Below are 18,932 nucleotides of genomic sequence, written 5' to 3' on the forward strand. Positions count from 1 at the left end.
TCTTCCCTGGGACAATAGAAGATCATATACCAAATTTCATTGAATTGTCTTCAAAATTGCGACCTGTAGTTTAATTAGACCTGTTTCACACTGGGAAACTTTTGTTCAGAAACTTTTGATTTTGTGTGTGAGAGAAAGATATGGTTAATATTTCTTTCTCTTTCTCTCACATGCAAAAATCAAAAGTTTCCTAAAAAAAGTTTGCTAGTGTGAACCAGGTCTTACAAGGTTTACATGGACGGTCGGACGGACATAGCTAATTCGCTCAGAAAATGATTCTGGGCCGATTTTTATACTTTAAGGTGGTTGTAAGACCAATATTATTGCGCGTTACAAACATCAGCACATACCCAATAAAACCTCCCCACAAAAGTGGTGTAGGATATAAATAAGTTGCGTTTAAATATAAAATATACATACAATAAAACTTATGTCATTTGACTGCAATTTCTATTTTGAAAAGTAAATGAACTGATATAAACAATAACATGCATTTATAACGTTATTTTTTAACACCTATCCGGGGCAAAATCAAACAATATATGTAATAATAGTCGGTCTTTTATAGCTATAAGTCCCTGACCAATAAATATCAATTAAACAATTTGTTAAAAATATTAATAAAGCTTTTTTTTTGTTAACAACTCTTTGGTAATAATGTCGTTTAAACATTACTTCCACCCCAGAAACGACAATAGACAATGTGTGTATATGCAAAAGAAAATTATTTCGTCAACTTTCTAACAACAATTTGTTTGATTATTTTAGTTGGTATTTATTGCTTTGCATATTATTGTTGGTGGATTCGTAGAGTATTCGTTCCATCATGTTTTACAGTTGGTTTTTAATGTTGTTGCTGTTGTTGTTGTTATTATTATTAAAGAGTTTCCGTATATGTTTATCTTAAACAATAATAAAATTCAGCAAAATCCAAAAATGACCAATATTTTTTTGTTGTTTAACTTAAGCACTCTTAAAATAGAAACTAGAAAACCGTTTTTCTTAAACTAGTGGTGGTCGGTGACTTATGTAAATTTTTTTCTACAATAGAGTTAAAATTTTGATTATATTAGTAATATTCATAATGATGTTCGTATATTGATCATTATGAAAACTTTACTCGCTTTGTGGTAACTTTAACTTAATATTAATATGTGTGTTATTGTTAGACAGTTGTTTGTACATTATTGTTAAAAGGCTTCTTTCTTTAGTAATTCATTCATTCATTCTTTTAAATATTTACCCACATACATAAATTCATAGATATTAAACATGGATCGACATCAACATTCCATAAAACATTTTGTGTTTTGTTAAATGTATATGTTTGTATGTTCATTTGTATATTGCAAATTACTTGTTGAACACACCACAAAAGTTAAAACAAATTAATATGGTATTGTTAGATATAATCCAATTGGTAGGCAACGAGTTAAAACGACATTAAGAACAATTTAAGGCGAACGTCAATTTATTTCGACTAAAGTTATTATTCTACCACTACACAACTATTAGAGTCGATCACAGCGTTTTTTTATTGTTATTTTTGATGTCATTGGAAAAAATAGGCGCTAGACTTTATGTCTTATCAAAAATATAACTAATTGTGGTTTTGTATTGGTTTGCTAGTACTACAATATGTCTTATGACTATAATTATATTGTGATAAAAGTAGTGTTAGACATAAAGTGATACACTTTAAAAAAATATTTATGTCTAGTTCAGTTCTAGTTTAGTTCTAGTTCAGTTCTTGTTCAGTTCTAGTTCAGTTCTAGTTCACTTCTAGTTCAGTTCTAGTTCAGTTCTAGTTCAGTTCTAGTTCAGTTCTAGTTCAGTTCTAGTTCAGTTCTAGTTCAGTTCTAGTTCAGTTCTAGTTCAGTTCTAGTTCAGTTCTAGTTCAGTTCTAGTTCAGTTCTGGTTCAGTTCTAGTTCAGTTCTAGTTCAGTTCTAGTTCAGTTCTAGTTCAGTTCTAGTTTAGTTTTAGCTCAGTTTAAGTTTTGTTCATACCAAGTTCAGTTCTAGTTTATTTTGATAAGACATTGAGATTTATTATAAGTAAGTTTTAAATTAATCAATTAATTATGTATAATTGTTACAAATGCTTTGGCAAACATTTATTATACAAAATTTATAATAAATCGTAGGGCTCAAAAATATTAATAAGATTGATTTTTTGTATACCATACTCATTATGTATGTTTTTCCCCTTTACACATATTCTAATAAGAAAAAAATAAACAATTTGTTATTAATGTTTCAAATCTGAAAACATAAACAGTTAATAATTCCTTGGATTATTATCATTTGTGTAATAGAAAAAATTAAAATAATTTTTTCTTCTTATGATGAGTAATAATTAGTAAATAGCAATTGGTATTACTATTTTTTTATAGTTTTGTTTGAATCACATTTGAAGTATTGATGTATTTCGTTGAATAGTATTGGTATTGGTAGATAAGAAATTCCATATCGTTCACTTGGTTTTGATAAAACATATCTGACAGAATTCACCATACATTTTCTATATACCTTTCCAATGTATTGTATTCCAAGGGTCGATCAGTCGAGTTTTGCCTTTAGTACCGTTAACCGGCTATTTAAATTTCGTGGGTTAGTTAGTTAGAACATTCTATAACAGTGTTACTTACAAGTGCCTAAACTTAGTGACGTCATTTTAAATATTCTTTCAAAACGTTTTTTATTTTTGCATAAATAAATTTATTTTATTATAAAAAATGGCTGATATTATGGATTTGGAACATCATAAATATATGGAAGAGTATAAGCAAACTCTAGATGAATTAATACCAGTTGTAGGTGTTGAAATATATTTTATATTCATATAAAAGTGATATTCTTTCCAGTTTCTTTATCTGTTTATTATTTTTATTTTAATAATTGATTAGATATGGGTATTTTTAAATGTATATAAAATATTTTAAGATTACAATTTATATATGAGAATGAAATAATATTTTTTTATTAAATATGAATATTTCATTAAAACCCAACCCATGTTTGTTGGAGTAATAATATAATTTAGAACAACAAGTATTTCTCATGACTTTTTTAATATTTTCGAATTTCAAACAGTAACTTTAACCAAACCCATATTTAATTAAAACTTTTAGTGTAAATAACTAAAAATGATAATTTCAAAAAGTTTTCTAATATTGCATGTAGTACTTTTTGGCAAAAATTTTTAGTGCGAATTTTTTCTTTTAGTATGTATGTAAATGTTCATGTTCTTTCAAAAAATATGAAATTTTTTGAAGTCATGATTTATTTGAAATATTCACAATTGTTATCTTATCTTAAAATAAAGAATTGTGACAAGAAATATTTTAAAACTTAAACATTATTATTGATATGAAATGATTGGAAATTATACAAGACAGATTTTTTTTTAATGAAATAGGTTTTATAAAATATTATTATGTATATTAAAAGTGTGTGCCAAATTAAAATTTTGTCGATTGTATATTTTCAACTAAAAAACTAGCAATAAATAGGCCTATGAGGTTGTATTTACCTCATCTATAAAAACTTGCTTTTCCCAGTGAATTGCTACTATTTAATACAGACTTTAACAAAATAATAGATTATTTTTATGGGCGACATATTTTGAAAATATATAAGTTTATTGTTATGAAATTTATACCTTAAACACAATTTTTTTTTTTAATAATATTTGATTTTTATTTTTATGTATAAAAATTTACACCCTTCCATTATTCTAAAAATTTTAGATTGATGGTATACGCACAATTGGAACGAACGACGAACTAGTCGACAACAATTCGTTGCGTAAATTCGTCGAATGGAACACAATAAAATTATTTGTAGTGCGAATTCGTTTTAAAATTTGTTCGAAATTTGAAAAAGTAAGAAAAAGGAACAAAAATTATATTTTTATGAATCTCAACGATTTTCAGATAATTTTAACAGCTTTAAAATTTATTCGAACATTATTTCGAAATTAGAAAATGTAAGAAATTGGCCTCGAAAAGAACTAAAATTATATTTTTGTGAATATCCTCAATTTTAAGATTTTTTAACGGCTTCAAAATTTTTTCGAACATTACTTCGAATTTTCGAACTTAATTTTAAATATTTCAACATAGCATTGTAGTGTCATCAAGTGTACTCCAAATTGCCAAATTTCAGGCAATTCGGGCAACTAGAACTGGTTTTAATAGCTTTAAAAATTTTTCGAACTTAAGTTCGAATTTTCGAAAATTTTATTTTTAGTTTTTGTGACCCAGAGATTATTTAAGGAGCATAAAAAATTTTCGAACATAACTTCGAATTTTCGAATATAATTTCGAATATTCGAACATAATATTGTATTGCTGTATAATATTGTTAGCTGTACTCATAACCGCCAAATTTCAGAAAATTCGGGCAACTGGAATTGGTCTTAAAACAATTTTCCCCAATTAATTCTTCGTTCGTCTGTGTAAGAAATAGAATAAACCTATCGCATAGTTCGTTACGTATGACGAAGTAGTTTCAGGTTACGTTCAGTTAAGGAATTGTGACTTTTTCCGGGATTACAATTTACTCGATCACATAGCTTATCAACGATTCCGCTCATCGACGTAATGGTTCGACAACTTCTGGAGTTTTGGGTGAGTTTAGAGAGGAAGAAGTTAAACATAGATAGAACGAATGTATATATAAATGCTAAAGCCGGCTTTATACGATCACACAAGTAATATGATCTGTCAAAATTTTGCGTAGAAGAGTACGGATGGGATCGTCTAAACGATCACACATTGAGAGAGAATACGGATGGAAAATTTGACAGTTATATGGCTCCCTTCGTTTTTTTTTAAATGATTCAAAAAACGAGCAGGTCACATTAGATCAGGGATTTATTTAGACTTTACGTACGTAAACTGTGATCGTGTAAAGTGATCTTAAATTGTAGATTATTCATACTTCGGAATCCAGTTCAACATTGAGTTGTAACTCATACAAACTTAAGGCGGCTTTACGCGATCACACAAGTAATATGATCTGTCAAAATTTTGTGTAGAAGAGTACGGATAGGATCGTCTAAACGTAATATGTAAGGAAATCATCACACATTAAGAGAGAAAACGGATAGAAAATTTGACAGTCGCTCTCTTTATTTTTTGAAATTATTAAAAAAAAAAACAAACAGGTCGCTTTTCATTAGACTTTACGTACGTAAAGTGTGATCGTGTGAAGTGCTCTTAGCTAATATGCATGGTGTACTAAATATAAGGTGACATCACTAGCCCAGCTGATCATTGTTTACAAATTTTTATACATAGATAGACTTGTATACAGGCTTAAACCGCACGTTTGTCAAACTCCATATAAAAAATATTTCACAATCGTGCGGTTGCTCTCAAGTGCTGGTACCCTGTTAAGTATACCGTGCTAAAATGTAACGTTAAAAACTGAAATAAAATGAAACATAGAAGATGAGACCAGGAATGCAAACAATTTAAAATAGAACAAGATCCAAAATAAAAAATATTAAAATTTTGCTTGTTAATTTCTTCTTTAAAAACTTTTTTAGAAACGAGTTTCGGAATAAACCCTAGTGATTTAAAAATTCTATCGAAATCTCTTCAAATGTAAAACTTACAATTTATAAATCTTACATTTTTGAATTCATACTTTTTTCTAATTTCAATGTCAAATAACATAAATTAAAATCTACATAAAAGCTATTTCTTATAACCGAAATACTTTGCCATTTATCATTTGTATTTTTTTTAATTATTTAAACAAATATAGACAAAAGCATTAATAGGAATATTTTAATTATCTAAATAAATACGCAAAACAATCTTTGTATCTGCTACATATGACAGTAAGTTTTTATTTACTTGCTATAAGATTTTTTTGTAAATATTTACATTTGTTTCAAAAACTTAAAAGACACTTATTAATTATTATAAAGATCTATATAAGTCTATTAAAACTGTTTTCTCAACAAAAAATTGCTTCCTTATTTTATTAAAAACAAGTAATATTTCTATATTCGGCTGTGACGAATCTTATATACCCTTCACCAAGTATGTTTTAAAAAACAGTTTTTATTTATTTTGTATCTCTGCACACATGTCACACATAACATACACACAAACAAATATAAATTGTAGCAGAAAGAAATATTAACCGTTGTACTGTAATACCACCGTCAAACTGTATTACCACCCTCAAACAAATATGAGCTGTATTACCAACATATTACTGCTTTATCTCCTTGTACTTGTCATACCCACTTACCTTCGTGAGAACAGAACAGCATGCAAACATACAAAAAATACACAGCTGAATTAAACCAAATACATCTCCACACGCACATGTACATCTTTATCCAATTCACAGTGTTGTTGTTGCTTTTTTAACAAAGCATGAAAAAAATGTGGCTTTTTTGATAAAATTTTCAGAGGTTGTCTCGGATTTTGCCCATATCTCCGTTATTTATAGACCGATTTTGCTGATTTTAAATAGCGATCTTCTCGAAAGCATGTCTAACTGAATTATTGAAGATTCGGATCTCGCCGATATTTGGGGACCTCTAAAAACTGATTTCAACAGACAGACAGACGGACATGGCTTAATCGACTCCGCTATCTATAAGGATCCAGAATATATATACTTTATAGGGTCGGAAAATTATATTATAGAAATTACAAACGGAATGACAAACATATATATACTCTTCTCACGAAGGTAAAGGGTATAAAGATAAAATAAAGCAATTAAAGCAGATATATTTTAATAAATTAAGCAAGTGTTTTGTTAACAATAAAACCAAAAAATAAAAACCTTTTATTTAAAGTCAATTTACTAAAGTAAATATTGGCGCTTAATTCTATAATTATTTTAAGAAATGAAAAAGAAAACACTTATATTTTACACACAGCTGTGTATTTGTTGAGATCTTTTGACCAAAAAAAAAACAATATCGGCTCTATTTTATACATTTCCAATGACTGTTTACTATTTTAACACCGCAAATGTGTTTGGTTTAATGACTAAACACTAAAATTGCTTAGACAATATGTAGGTTGTTTTTATTTGCAAACAAATATTGAAAACAGGTTTAAATATATTTTTACTATAATGATGATTAACTGTAGAAACTATTGCCTGTCACCCGCTTAAAAACACAAACAGTTTCATAAAAAAACATATTTTTTGGTTTATAAAGCAGAAAGTAAATGAAAAGTTTTTGTGTGTCTTATAATTTCCAAAAAAAAAAAAAATAATTCTTTCAAAACCCTGATTAAACATTTAAAATATTTTAAAATATACTTGCAAATATTCCTCAGCACTTTAAATATTTTATCTGTTTTGTTTACAAATAAGTATGAATGAACATGAAGTACTTATGAGTCACTCAACTAAATTTTGTTGTTGGGATTTTTTGTAATTTAGTCAGCTAAATTGATCAATATTTAATTTATTCCTATATAAAAATGAATGTTATGAATAATAGTTGTATAAATTTAAAACAAAAAAATCCGTTACAATACGACTTTTGTTTGTTAATTTCTTCTCTTCTTTTATATTTACAGATTGATGCCAACAAAGATGGTTTCATTGACCTTAGTGAACTTAAAGAAGCTCTTGATCAGGTCGGCTTTAAATTGCCCGGCTATCAGGTGCGTGAGATGATCGATGAATTCCAAAACAAACAACGTACCTCTCATCAGGGTAAATTGAATTTGGAGGAATTTGAAAATCTTTGCTTAGACCTGAAATCAAAAGATGTGGCCAGTACCTTTAAAACAGTGGTGTCTAAAAAAGAAAATCTCGAAACGTTGGGCGGTATGTCTAGCATCTCTTCGGAGGGTACCACACATTCCGTGCGTCTCGAAGAACAATTGGCCTTTTCCGATTGGATTAATTCCAATTTGGGTCATGATCAAGATTTAAAACATTTGCTGCCCATTGATAATGAGGGCAAACGCCTGTATCAATCCATTAAGGATGGTATTTTATTGTGTAAAATCATTAATCATTCCTGCCCCGATACAATTGACGAAAGAGCCATCAATAAAAAGAATCTTACGGTTTATCGTGAATTTGAAAATTTGACTTTGGCTTTAGTTTCATCACAAGCTATTGGCTGTAACATTGTTAATATTGATGCTCACGATTTGGCTAAAGGCAAACCACATTTAGTATTGGGTTTGTTGTGGCAAATCATTCGTATTGGTCTCTTCAGTCACATTACCTTGGATAGTTGTCCTGGTTTGGCTGGTCTCTTGTTCGATGACGAACGTCTAGAGGATTTGATGAAATTGTCTCCTGAAGCCATATTGTTGCGTTGGGTTAATCATCATTTGGAACGTGCTGGCATTCAACGTCGCTGCACCAATTTCCAATCCGATATTGTGGATTCGGAAATCTATTCACATTTGTTGAAACAAATTGCTGGCAATGATGCGGATGTTAATTTGGACGCCTTACGTGAGACCGATTTAACATCTAGAGCCGAAATTATGTTGCAACAAGCAGCCAAATTGAACTGTCGCAGCTTCTTGACACCACAGGACGTAGTCAATGGAGTCTACAAGTTAAATTTGGCCTTTGTTGCTAATCTGTTCAACAATCATCCCGGTTTGGATAAACCCGAACAAGTAGAAGGTCTAGAGGCCATCGAGGAGACACGTGAAGAGAAAAGTAAGTGTTCTTAAACTTGTGTTATTTCTATTAAAAGTAGTTTATTAATGGATTTGCATTTCTTTAGCTTACCGCAACTGGATGAACTCTATGGGTGTTAGCCCCCATGTAAATTGGTTGTATTCCGATTTAGCTGATGGTTTAGTTATTTTCCAATTATTCGATATCATTAGACCGGGCATTGTTAATTGGAATCGTGTACACAAACGTTTTACTCCCTTGCGTAAATTTATGGAAAAATTGGAAAATTGTAATTATGCTGTAGAATTGGGTAAACAATTGAAATTCTCTTTGGTGGGTATTGCTGGTCAAGATTTAAATGATGGCAATGCTACTTTAACTTTGGGTAAGTTGTTTGTTTATGGTTTTTATATTGGTTTATAATTTTTGTTGTTTTTTGTCTGTTTGTTTTTAGCTTTAATTTGGCAATTGATGCGTGCCTATACTTTGTCCATTCTCTCACGTTTGGCCAATTCTGGCAATCCCATAGTCGAAAAGGAAATTGTACAATGGGTTAACAATAAATTATCCGAAGCTGGCAAACAATCAACTTTGAAGAATTTCAATGATCCTGCTATTGCTGATGCTAAAATTGTTATTGATTTAGTGGATGCTCTTAAGGCTGGCAGCATTAATTATGAATTAGTGAGAACAAGTGGCACTGAGGAGGTAAGGTTTTTGTTTTTAATTTGAAAATTAAAATGGAAGCGATAACTCATGCAATTATGAATTATATAGGAAAAAGTTTGTATGAATATCTATTCAAAACATTTAAAGTCTAGGGTATTTAGTTTTCTTACATGTATATTTATTATACATTATATTTTTCTTTGTGGCATGTAGCATTCGCATATAGTTTACATAGAAAGAGGTGAACAGACATATCTAAATCTACTTAGAAAGTGATTCTGACCTGATCTGTATACTTTAAGGTGTTGGGGCCATTATTTTTTGGTCTGCTCAAACGCATAGTAACCTCCCCACTATAGTGGTGTAGAGTTTCGATTAAAAGTGGTTATAAGTGAGAACACACAATCAAAAAAAACAATAAAATAATGAATTCAGAAGAAGAAAAACTTAATATTTCATGTAAATAGTAATTCTCTGATTTCTTTTATCAAAATTATTACTGTTTTAAATGTTTATTTATATTTTTTCTAAAATTTTACATTTTACAAAAGTTATATTTGCAAAAAACAGCTGTTCATTGTTTATGTTTTTGATTGAAAAGTTGGCAATACTAACTAAGTTAATCGATCCTAGATCCATAACTGAAAAACACAATCATCGGTTAAAGTCCGCCTAAATTTGTTCCGAGTTTAACCTAACAGCAAATTAAACCTAGTTTAACTGAGTAGTAAGAAACCCCCCTAAGGCCGGGTTTCTTACTCATTAGTTAAACTAGTCTTAACTTGCTGTTAGATTAAACTCGGAACAAATTTAAGCGGACTTTAACCGATAATTGTGTTTTTCAGTTTTAGATTTAAGCTCAGTTAACTTTGTTAGTATTGCCAAGTTTTCACTCAAAAACATAAACAATGAACAGCTGTTTTTTGCAAACAATAGTTTTTTAAAATGGAGAATTTTTGGAAAAATATTAAATAAACATTTAAAACAATAATTAATGCAACAAAACAAGTCAGAAAATTGCAATTTACCTAAAATATTATGTTTTTGTTCTTCCGAAATTATTATTTTATTGTTTTTGTTAATTGTATTTTCTCACTTATAACTTGAGTTTAATTGGCCAATTACACTAAGTTAAACTAAGATAATAAGTAACTTTACTGATAACTGAAAAACACGAAACATATATTAAACAAGGTTTAACCAAAGAATGAAGATTATCTTTATTAGAAAAACTCGCCCTAAGTAGTAGAAATCGTAGAGTTTATAGAGCGAAAACTTTGCTGTCATGGACCTAAGTCTGTTGTCAAAAACCTAAGTCGTCTAAATGTAGTAGTAAATTAACTTATTGAAGTATTAGTGTATTCCCCATAAATGAAAGAACCCAAGAAACTCAAAACTTATGATTTACCATGTTTCTCGACTTTATGTGAACCCTCTGTGTTTGCAGGCTAACGACAATTGAGTTTTCCGACTGCACGTGAAGGGAATGTTGGTTAAAAGTCTGAATCATGATAAAGTCAATTATTCGGCATAAGTAACGAACGGACGAGTCATCATATACCCTGTGGAGGAGTGACGTTCTCTATAAGTAAGAACAATGAGTTTAATTAATTTAAAGGATTCATATTTTGGTCTACTGATGCCTCTATATGGAGACGGAAAATGCAGGTGCAACCTGTGGGTTGTGAAATAAGGCAAATTCACCAATTTTTCGAATAAAGCACTTCGACCTCAGTGCATCTCGAAGTGACCTGTGCAATAAGTTTGTCTAGATATCGACCTTTCAACAAAACAATTAAAAATCGTATTTTTGGGAATAATCCCTGACACTAACGGGGGTTCACGTAAAGCGAAGAAATATGCTAAATCATAAGTTTTGAGTTTGTCGGGTTATTTCATCTATGGGGAAATATACTCATACTTCTATAAATTAATTTACTACTAGGGTTCTATAGTTGAAATTTTTGTATTTGTCGACTTTTCGACTTTTTGCATTTAGTTAAAAGTGACTTTTCGACTTTTTGCATTTAGTTAAAAGTGACTTTCCGACTTTTTGCATTTAGTTAAAAGTCGACTTTTCGACTTTTTGCATTATATGAAGAGTCGATTTTTCGACTTTTCGACTATATGTATTTTAAAAATAATCGATTTTTCCGACTTTTTTTTTTTTGATTTTTTCCGACCTTTTTCGATTTTTTCCGAATTTTCTCGACTTTTTGAATTTTTCGACATTTTCCGATTTTTCGACTTTTCAACTTTTTTTTGACTTTTCGACTATTTTCGACTTTTTCTGACTATTTTCGACTTCCTCCGACTTTTCGACTATTTTCGACTTTTTCCGACTTTTCGACTATATGTATTTTAAAAATAGTCGACTTTCGACTTTTTCCAATTTCTTTTTGATTTTTTTACCTTTTTTGACTTTTTCCGACCTTTTTCGATTTTTTTCGACTTTTTCCGACTTATCGATTTTTTTTTAACTTTTTCCGATTTTTCGACTTTTTTTGACTTTTCAACTTTTTTTTGACTTTTTTTCGACTATTTTCGACTTTTTTCGACAATTTCCGACTTCTTTGACTTTTTACGACTTTTATTAACAAAGTCGAGTTTTCGACTTTTTTCACAGACGATAGTCGAGTTATCGACTTTTTTGGAACAAAATAGTCGACTTCGACTTTTCGACTTTTTTCGACAAAAAGTCGATTGTTCGAAAGTCGATTTATAGAACTCTATTTACTTCTACATTCAGATAACTTAAGTTTTTAACAACAGACTTATATCCTTGACAGCAATGTTTCCCCTTTATATTCTACATGACTTCTTCTATTTAAAAATTAACACAATTCTATATTCTGTGCAATGAGTTTGTCTAGATATCGACCTTTCAAAAAATCATTAAAATTCGTATTTTTAGGAATAACCCCCAACTCTCACGGTTGTAACATGATAAGTAATAACAAAACTTTCAATATTTCTTTCTAGGACAATTTGGCAAATGCTAAATATGCCATTTCCATGGCCCGTAAGATTGGTGCACGTGTTTATGCTTTACCCGAGGATATTACAGAAGTGAAACCCAAGATGGTCATGACTGTATTCGCCTGTATGATGGCCTTGGATTACATACCCAATATGGATAGTGTAGAAAATCAAAATAATATTAACAACAGCAACTAATATGCCAAATATAAAAAACAATAACAACAACGACAAATAATCTTAATAACTACCACCACTACTACAAAAGAAGAAAAAAGAAAAGATAAACAGTCATAAAAATATGATTGAATGGAAATGAATTGATAAGCAAAAAACAAAAATTCCCGGAAAAAATAAAACGGCATGAAGTAATAAAGATTGTTTATTCTTATTTTTTTATTAAAACAAATCAATGGTTTATTTGCTTACAAATAAATATACATATATATTGTAACAACAACAAAAACAAACAACGCCAATTAAGTAATTATGTATTTATATAATTTTTATTTTTTTTAGAAGCTTGTAATTTATACAAATGTTTTAATAATGTTAAATTAAAGCTTTAAGGTGATAATTTAACGTAACTTTGTAATCATGTTTTTTTTTAATTGACTTGATTTTTTTTAATTTAATTTAATTTTTTAATATATTTTAAAGTAACTATTTTGTTGAATTGTAATTTTATGCTTTTTTTATAAAGAAAATACACAAACGTAAAAGAGAAAAGAAAAACAAAAAAAGAACCTTATTTTATAAATAAAGGTTAAGCTTATGGAAACATTAAATTTTAAAACATATGTACTATACTATAATTATGAAAAATGTTTGATAATTGATGATGAAAACAAAAAGTATAAAGTTAACTGCATTTACATAAAATGAAAATATAAAAAAATATATATTTTTATTAAAAAATAAACATTTTACTTACATACATACAAACATACATTTAATTAAAATTAAAAACAAAATAATAAACAAAATAACATAAAAGAAAATTGGCATTAAAAAGAAAGTTTTATAATAGGGTATGATTAAATACATATGGGAACAGTTCCTTCTCCACTTTTTGAGAATTCATATTAAAACGAGTGAGTAAATGAGAAAAAGTTTGCACTATAGAGTGAGAGTTGCTGAAAGGGAGAAAAAAAGGAAAAAATTAGCACAAATCATTAACAAATTAAAAAATTTTTTGTATTATTTTTTACGCACATTACTAGTTAAACAAACAACACTACAATTATTCTTAAAAAATTTTACAATTTTCGTTTTTAAAATAAAGCAAAAAAAATTCTATAATTTGCTTAAATAAAGATTTTCTAATTTTATTCAAGCTTCATTTTGTTGAATAGACAAAATGATTTCCACTTAAAACTTAATACTTCTGCTAAAAAGCCATAGTGCCATTGAAATTGTTTTTATTTTTTATATTATGATAAAAGCGTTAATAGGAAATGTAAGCGTTTTAAAGAAATACGCAAAAAGTGTAATGTGCAATAATAATTAAAAACTAAAAAAAAATAAATACCAGAAGGAAAATAAATAATAAAAATACCTTTAAATATCATTAACGAATTTTATTTTTATAATCATACTTTTAAGCTTAGCCGTGACAGAGAAAAAAAAAGTTGAGGATTTAACAATTTTTTTTAGATTGTGTAAAACTAATTTAAGTTTTAATGATTATTTTATTTTATTTTTTTTTTTTTTTGAATAAGTTTAAAACAAATTTAATTGTGTATAAAATATATAAAACATTATGATTAATAAAAAAATGCATAAAACATTTTCGAGGCAAAAAACAAGGGGGAATTTATCTTTCATTTTTATTTAAATTTTTAAGTAGAAAATGTTTCTGTATTAAAGGTTTATCCAAAATTTGTGTATTATTTTTCATACCCTTTGTGTAAGGAGTATTTTCATAGCTATAGGAAAGTGTTCTTTTAAAGATTCTTTGTTGAGATTTTTGTATATTTTTCTTATTATCTCTAGTACGTTCAATGGGTGTCTCTTCTACATAACATTTTGTTGTTTTTTTACCTTTAACTGTTTCACAATGGTAACATATTTTATTTTTAATTTTGTTTATACTACAGGAGGATGTTACATTGGCATTGTTGTTATCTGTTCTTGCAATCTTTTCATTAGAATTTAACTCTTCCTTTTCACTACTTTTTGGTGTGGCTCTATATTTGCGAAAATTTTTTTGTTTCTCAAAACCATAACTTAGCGGTTTAGTTTCTTTATTGTACGAACAGCTTTCGGAATTCTCTCCATTGCGTAGATTTTTACAAATTAAACAATTTTCTTGGCCACGTACAATTTTTTTACATTTTTCTGTTTTAGATGATTTCCTACTGGCTTCAATAACAGGTTCGAGGGCCTCACTAGATTCTAGCTCCTCTTCACCACTATAGGCCTCAGCATCATGTTGTTCGTTATGAGAATTTTCCGTACTATCACTAGCTGAGAGGGCATCTGTTACAGAATCATCAAAATATTTCTTTACAAATTCCTCATAAGCTTTATCGTAATCATAGGGAGATTTCTCCTCTAAGCTCTCTTCTGATCCGTCGCCAATTCTTCTTTGTAATACTGCTTTATTGGAGTTAAGTTTTATATTCTCTTCGATATCCTTTAAATTATCCGCTAACTCATCACTTTTTCTTAACAATTGCACTTTTTGTGGTTTTTCAGCTTGGTCTTCATTTATTTCACGTTTTACCTCCACAGGTTGTGTAAAATATTGTGTGGCTGAAGTTATAGTATCCAAGGATCTTAAGAGCTCTCCTGGTCTAGCTGTATTCCAAAAACTTTTCAACGTTTGCTCTTGTTGTTGTGGCCTTGCATAAGATAAATTTATATAACAAAGCACTGTTAATAATATAAATCCTTTTGTTGTCATCGTTGTTAAATGTATTTCTTAACTACTAAACTCATTCAAAGATTCCAATGCATTTATAGCGTTAACAACTTATTCCACTGTTAAGTGAAGCATTAAAATTTGTCATTGTTATAATTTTGTTTAACCACAGATTTCGTATTAGCAGTTATGAATAGATAATAGGTAAAAATTATATTGTAAGCGGAAATTTAAATTTTAAACATAATGTAAAGTGAATGATGATTGATTTGGTCATTAACATTAGTGACCAATATTTTATGTAAACAAATAAACTAGAAAAAAGTTATTTTAATATAATGTAACAATTTCCTTAAAAGCTAATATTTGGAGATCTTTAGAAGCTGCAAGAAATAAACAATTTGCCAAGTTCGTTTCAAAGTTACGAAAGAATTCTGTGCTCTTTAAAGATTAAGTACGTAAGTTGATTTTGGTACACAGTCTAACAAAGTTTGGAAAAGTGGAACTACAACAAAGTGGAATCTGAACTCAGAATTTATTTATCACAATAGATTTTATGTGATATCGATTCATAAAAACTGTGAAAACCTGCTTTTAGTAATATTTGAAACGTTACATCAGCCTTGTGATCTCTATATATGTACAAATTTGTCACATTTCAGATGACATAGGTATGTGTCCAATGTGTCGTCGACTTAAATATGTTTTAAACCTTTGTTCCTTCTTCATATATCTTAACCTAAAAGTTTAAATCAGTTTTAAATTATATAAAAATACATATTTTGGAATATATTAACAGAGATAAAACCGTTGTTTTAAAGTCCATCGATTGGACTTTTGGAGCGAGTTTTTGTGAAGTCCCCATAATATATACTAATCGATAAATCAAACATTTTTATGTTTATTTTAATAAAATTGTATTAATTTTTTTTGCATCAGCTGTTTACACTTTTGCAATAATTGCAACCACCTCAATCGGGCGCTTAAACTAGCAAACAAAATTAGCTGATTGAGGGAGGGTTTCTTACTACTCAGTTAAACTAGATTTAATTTGCTGTTAGTTTAAACGCGGGACAAATTTAGGCGGACTTTAACCGAACAGCTGCTTTTGCAATTTACTTAGGGCGAGTTTTTCTGATAAAAATAATCTTCATTCTTTGGTTAAACCTGGTTTAATATATGTTTCGTGTTTTACAGTTATCAGTAAAGTTACATATTATCTTAGTTTAACTGAGTGTAATTGGCCAATTAAACTAAAGTTATAACTGAGAAAACACAATTTACAAAAACAATAAAACAATTATTTCGGAAGAACATAAACTTAATATTTTAAGTAAATTGCAATTTTCTGATTTGTTTTGTTTTATTTATTATTGTTTTAAATGTTTATTTAACATTTTTCCAAAATTTTCCATTTTACAAAAGTTTTGTTTGCAAAAAACAGCTGTTCATTGTTTATGTTTTTGAGTGGAAAGTTGGCAATACTAACAAAGATAACTGAGCTTAAATCTAAAACTGAAAAACACAATCATCGGTTAAAGTCCGCCTAAATTTGTTTCGAGTTTAATCTAACAGCAAGTTAAGCCTAGTTTAACTGAGGAGTAAGAAACCCGCCCTTAAGGTATTAAGTTTTTGTTCATCTGAAATCATTGTTTTATTGTTTTTGTTAATTATGTTTTCTTACTTATAACTTAAGTTTAATTGGCCAATAACGTAACGATACTGTTTACATTAAAAAATTCAAAACATATACTATTCAAAAACAACTTTCGAAGATTAATTTTAATTTAATCCCTAATCCTCCACCTAAAGACTGGCTCTTAGATGTTATAACTTATTTATTAAATAGCGTATTCTCGCTGTTATATCAATTCGAATAAAGTCAAAAAGAAGTATTTTGATTTTTAGTTTTGAAAAACTGATGTGATAGAGAAATTCTAAGGCCAGATTGGAAACTAGTCTTTGGCTTAGAAGATCATCAATAAAACGAATACAATTACTGCCACGCCCTTTCTCACAAATTACATGTAAAGGTTGTTTATAAGGTTGAAAGGTTGTTTATAATACATAATTTATTTTGGAACTTACATCAAATCCACATTTTGCTAATAATTAAATTAATTAAATTCCTTAATTTTCTGTACATAAAATAACAAAATTATAAAATTGTATAAAGAAAAGAAATCAAAATACATACAAACGTACTTTATAAACTTTAGCACATTGCCGCAAAACAAATATAATATGTAATATTATAATAATAATAAAAAATAAGCAAAAAATGCATATATAAAAAAACAATAAGACTTAACTTAAAAATTATACCAATACTAGGAGGTAACTTCGTTATTATAAAAACCACTGGTCTGTAAATGATTTGTCATTTGAGGTGATTTGCTAGAAGCTTTTTGGCGCATATTACGCATTTCACGACGTTTTTCACGTATTAACTGTTTGGCCTGTTCCGTATCCATTTCCTCCCAATCACCGGAATTCTCATCATCCCAGTCCTCTAATTCAGCCTATAATGGAAAAGTTTCTTAAAATATTTAACAAAATATAACATTTATATAAATTACATTTAGCGTAATGGGTACATCGGTTTTGGCCTCCAGACGAGAGAAATTTGTATTTGTTTGGGTATCATCCCCCAAGTAATACTTTAGTTGAGGTTTTATAACGGGGGTTAATTCCTAGATTTTAATAAATAACAACAATTTAGTTTCATCTACAGAAAATTAGTCCATAATGGCAATAACATACTTTGAAAAAATCTGGTTCTTGTTCCTCAGTTTGCGGTGTAGGAGGTTTGGCAATTTGCTGACGATATTGTTCAATATGTTCTTCAACTGTTCGTGGACTATCATCCCAAGAATTCCAGTCTCTTTCAGTGGCCTAATTATAAATATATTTAAATATGTGCATACATTATTATATTTCCTTTATATTCTTACCATTGATTTTGTGATTCTTGGCGACGACGACAAATTCGATTGTACTACAACATTGGTCATGGGTTCCGAATAACTTGGCTTACGTTTGCGAGAAAAACAACACAATGCTCGACGCAACAAACCAACTATGCTCAATATGAGCACTTTTATTTGTTGAAAAACCATTTAGTTTTTGTGGAATTAAATTAAAACGGCTAATATTTTCACTAATTTTCAGCAATAAAAAATTGATTTGTTGACATTTGTATAATTTTTCGTTTAGCTGTCAAAACGTTTTTTTTTTATTTGTGTATAACAGTTGCGGTGAAAAATGAAAACAAATCAGAGTAGTATAAAAAGGTAGTAAGTATATAAAAGTTAACTATTATATATACTACCTTTTCAAATTGTCTTTGCTGCTTTGAATTTAAATTGAATTTTACTGAACCCAACAAATTTTGTTATGTTCGTTGCACAATTCTATGTACATATATTACTTACGAGCATATTTAGTTGATATATCTCATCTGGAAATTCGCTTCAAAGCGTATATAAAAGAAGTTAGAGTGCTATATTCGGCAATGCTTTTCACCTATAAAATAAAACGACAGTACGCTTAACGAATTTACAGATTGAGTCTTCCTTTGACATAGGAGCTGTTGTTCCTCCGTTAATCCGGGGGTTCTGTGTTTAGGTCCAAGCCAAGAAATTGGGCTACTTCAATAGGTTTAGTCCATAAATTGGGCTAAGTGAAGTAGGATGGGCTGGACAGTTGTATCTGTGGTGGGTATCTTGGGGACCCTGTCCACAAGCTGGGCATATATTGGGGACGGCATGGTCTATGC

The 18,932-nt window shown here is 29.0% G+C and overlaps 3 protein-coding genes across 4 annotated transcripts in view; 1 reads left to right on the top strand and 2 right to left on the bottom strand.

The window, feature by feature from the left end:
• The window catches only part of LOC111677382 (plastin-3), a 37,268-nt gene extending 24,532 nt beyond the window's left edge, over positions 1 to 12,736 (top strand). Inside the window, exons 1-5 of one of the 2 annotated variants that reach the window (XM_023438485.2) lie at positions 2,567 to 2,813; positions 7,569 to 8,679; positions 8,747 to 9,025; positions 9,095 to 9,348; positions 12,292 to 12,736. In XM_023438485.2, the coding sequence (XP_023294253.1) occupies positions 2,736 to 2,813; positions 7,569 to 8,679; positions 8,747 to 9,025; positions 9,095 to 9,348; positions 12,292 to 12,486 (1,917 nt within the window). In that variant the 5' untranslated portion in view covers positions 2,567 to 2,735 and the 3' untranslated portion in view covers positions 12,487 to 12,736. Of the gene's footprint in view, positions 1 to 2,566; positions 2,814 to 7,568; positions 8,680 to 8,746; positions 9,026 to 9,094; positions 9,349 to 12,291 lie in introns of those variants that run through there. The other variant, XM_046946215.1, reaches the window with a different exon arrangement.
• Positions 12,737 to 13,212: 476 nt separating this feature from the next.
• LOC111677378 lies at positions 13,213 to 16,375 on the bottom strand. The gene has a single exon (XM_023438479.2). It carries the CDS (start codon positions 15,194 to 15,196, stop codon positions 14,105 to 14,107), a length of 1,092 nt encoding a protein of 363 aa, XP_023294247.2. The 5' UTR covers positions 15,197 to 16,375; the 3' UTR covers positions 13,213 to 14,104.
• An 816-nt stretch (positions 16,376 to 17,191) lies between these two features.
• LOC111677405 lies at positions 17,192 to 18,371 on the bottom strand. The gene is made up of 4 exons (XM_023438515.2): positions 18,109 to 18,371; positions 17,918 to 18,049; positions 17,734 to 17,847; positions 17,192 to 17,676 (listed from the first exon to the last, which is right to left on the bottom strand). Exons 1-4 carry the CDS (start codon positions 18,271 to 18,273, stop codon positions 17,485 to 17,487), a joined length of 603 nt encoding a protein of 200 aa, XP_023294283.2. The 5' UTR covers positions 18,274 to 18,371; the 3' UTR covers positions 17,192 to 17,484.
• Positions 18,372 to 18,932: the final 561 nt, after the last annotated feature.

The sequence above is a fragment of the Lucilia cuprina genome, chromosome 3, assembly GCF_022045245.1.
Source record: "Lucilia cuprina isolate Lc7/37 chromosome 3, ASM2204524v1, whole genome shotgun sequence".
In the NCBI taxonomy this organism is placed as follows: domain Eukaryota; kingdom Metazoa; phylum Arthropoda; class Insecta; order Diptera; family Calliphoridae; genus Lucilia; species Lucilia cuprina.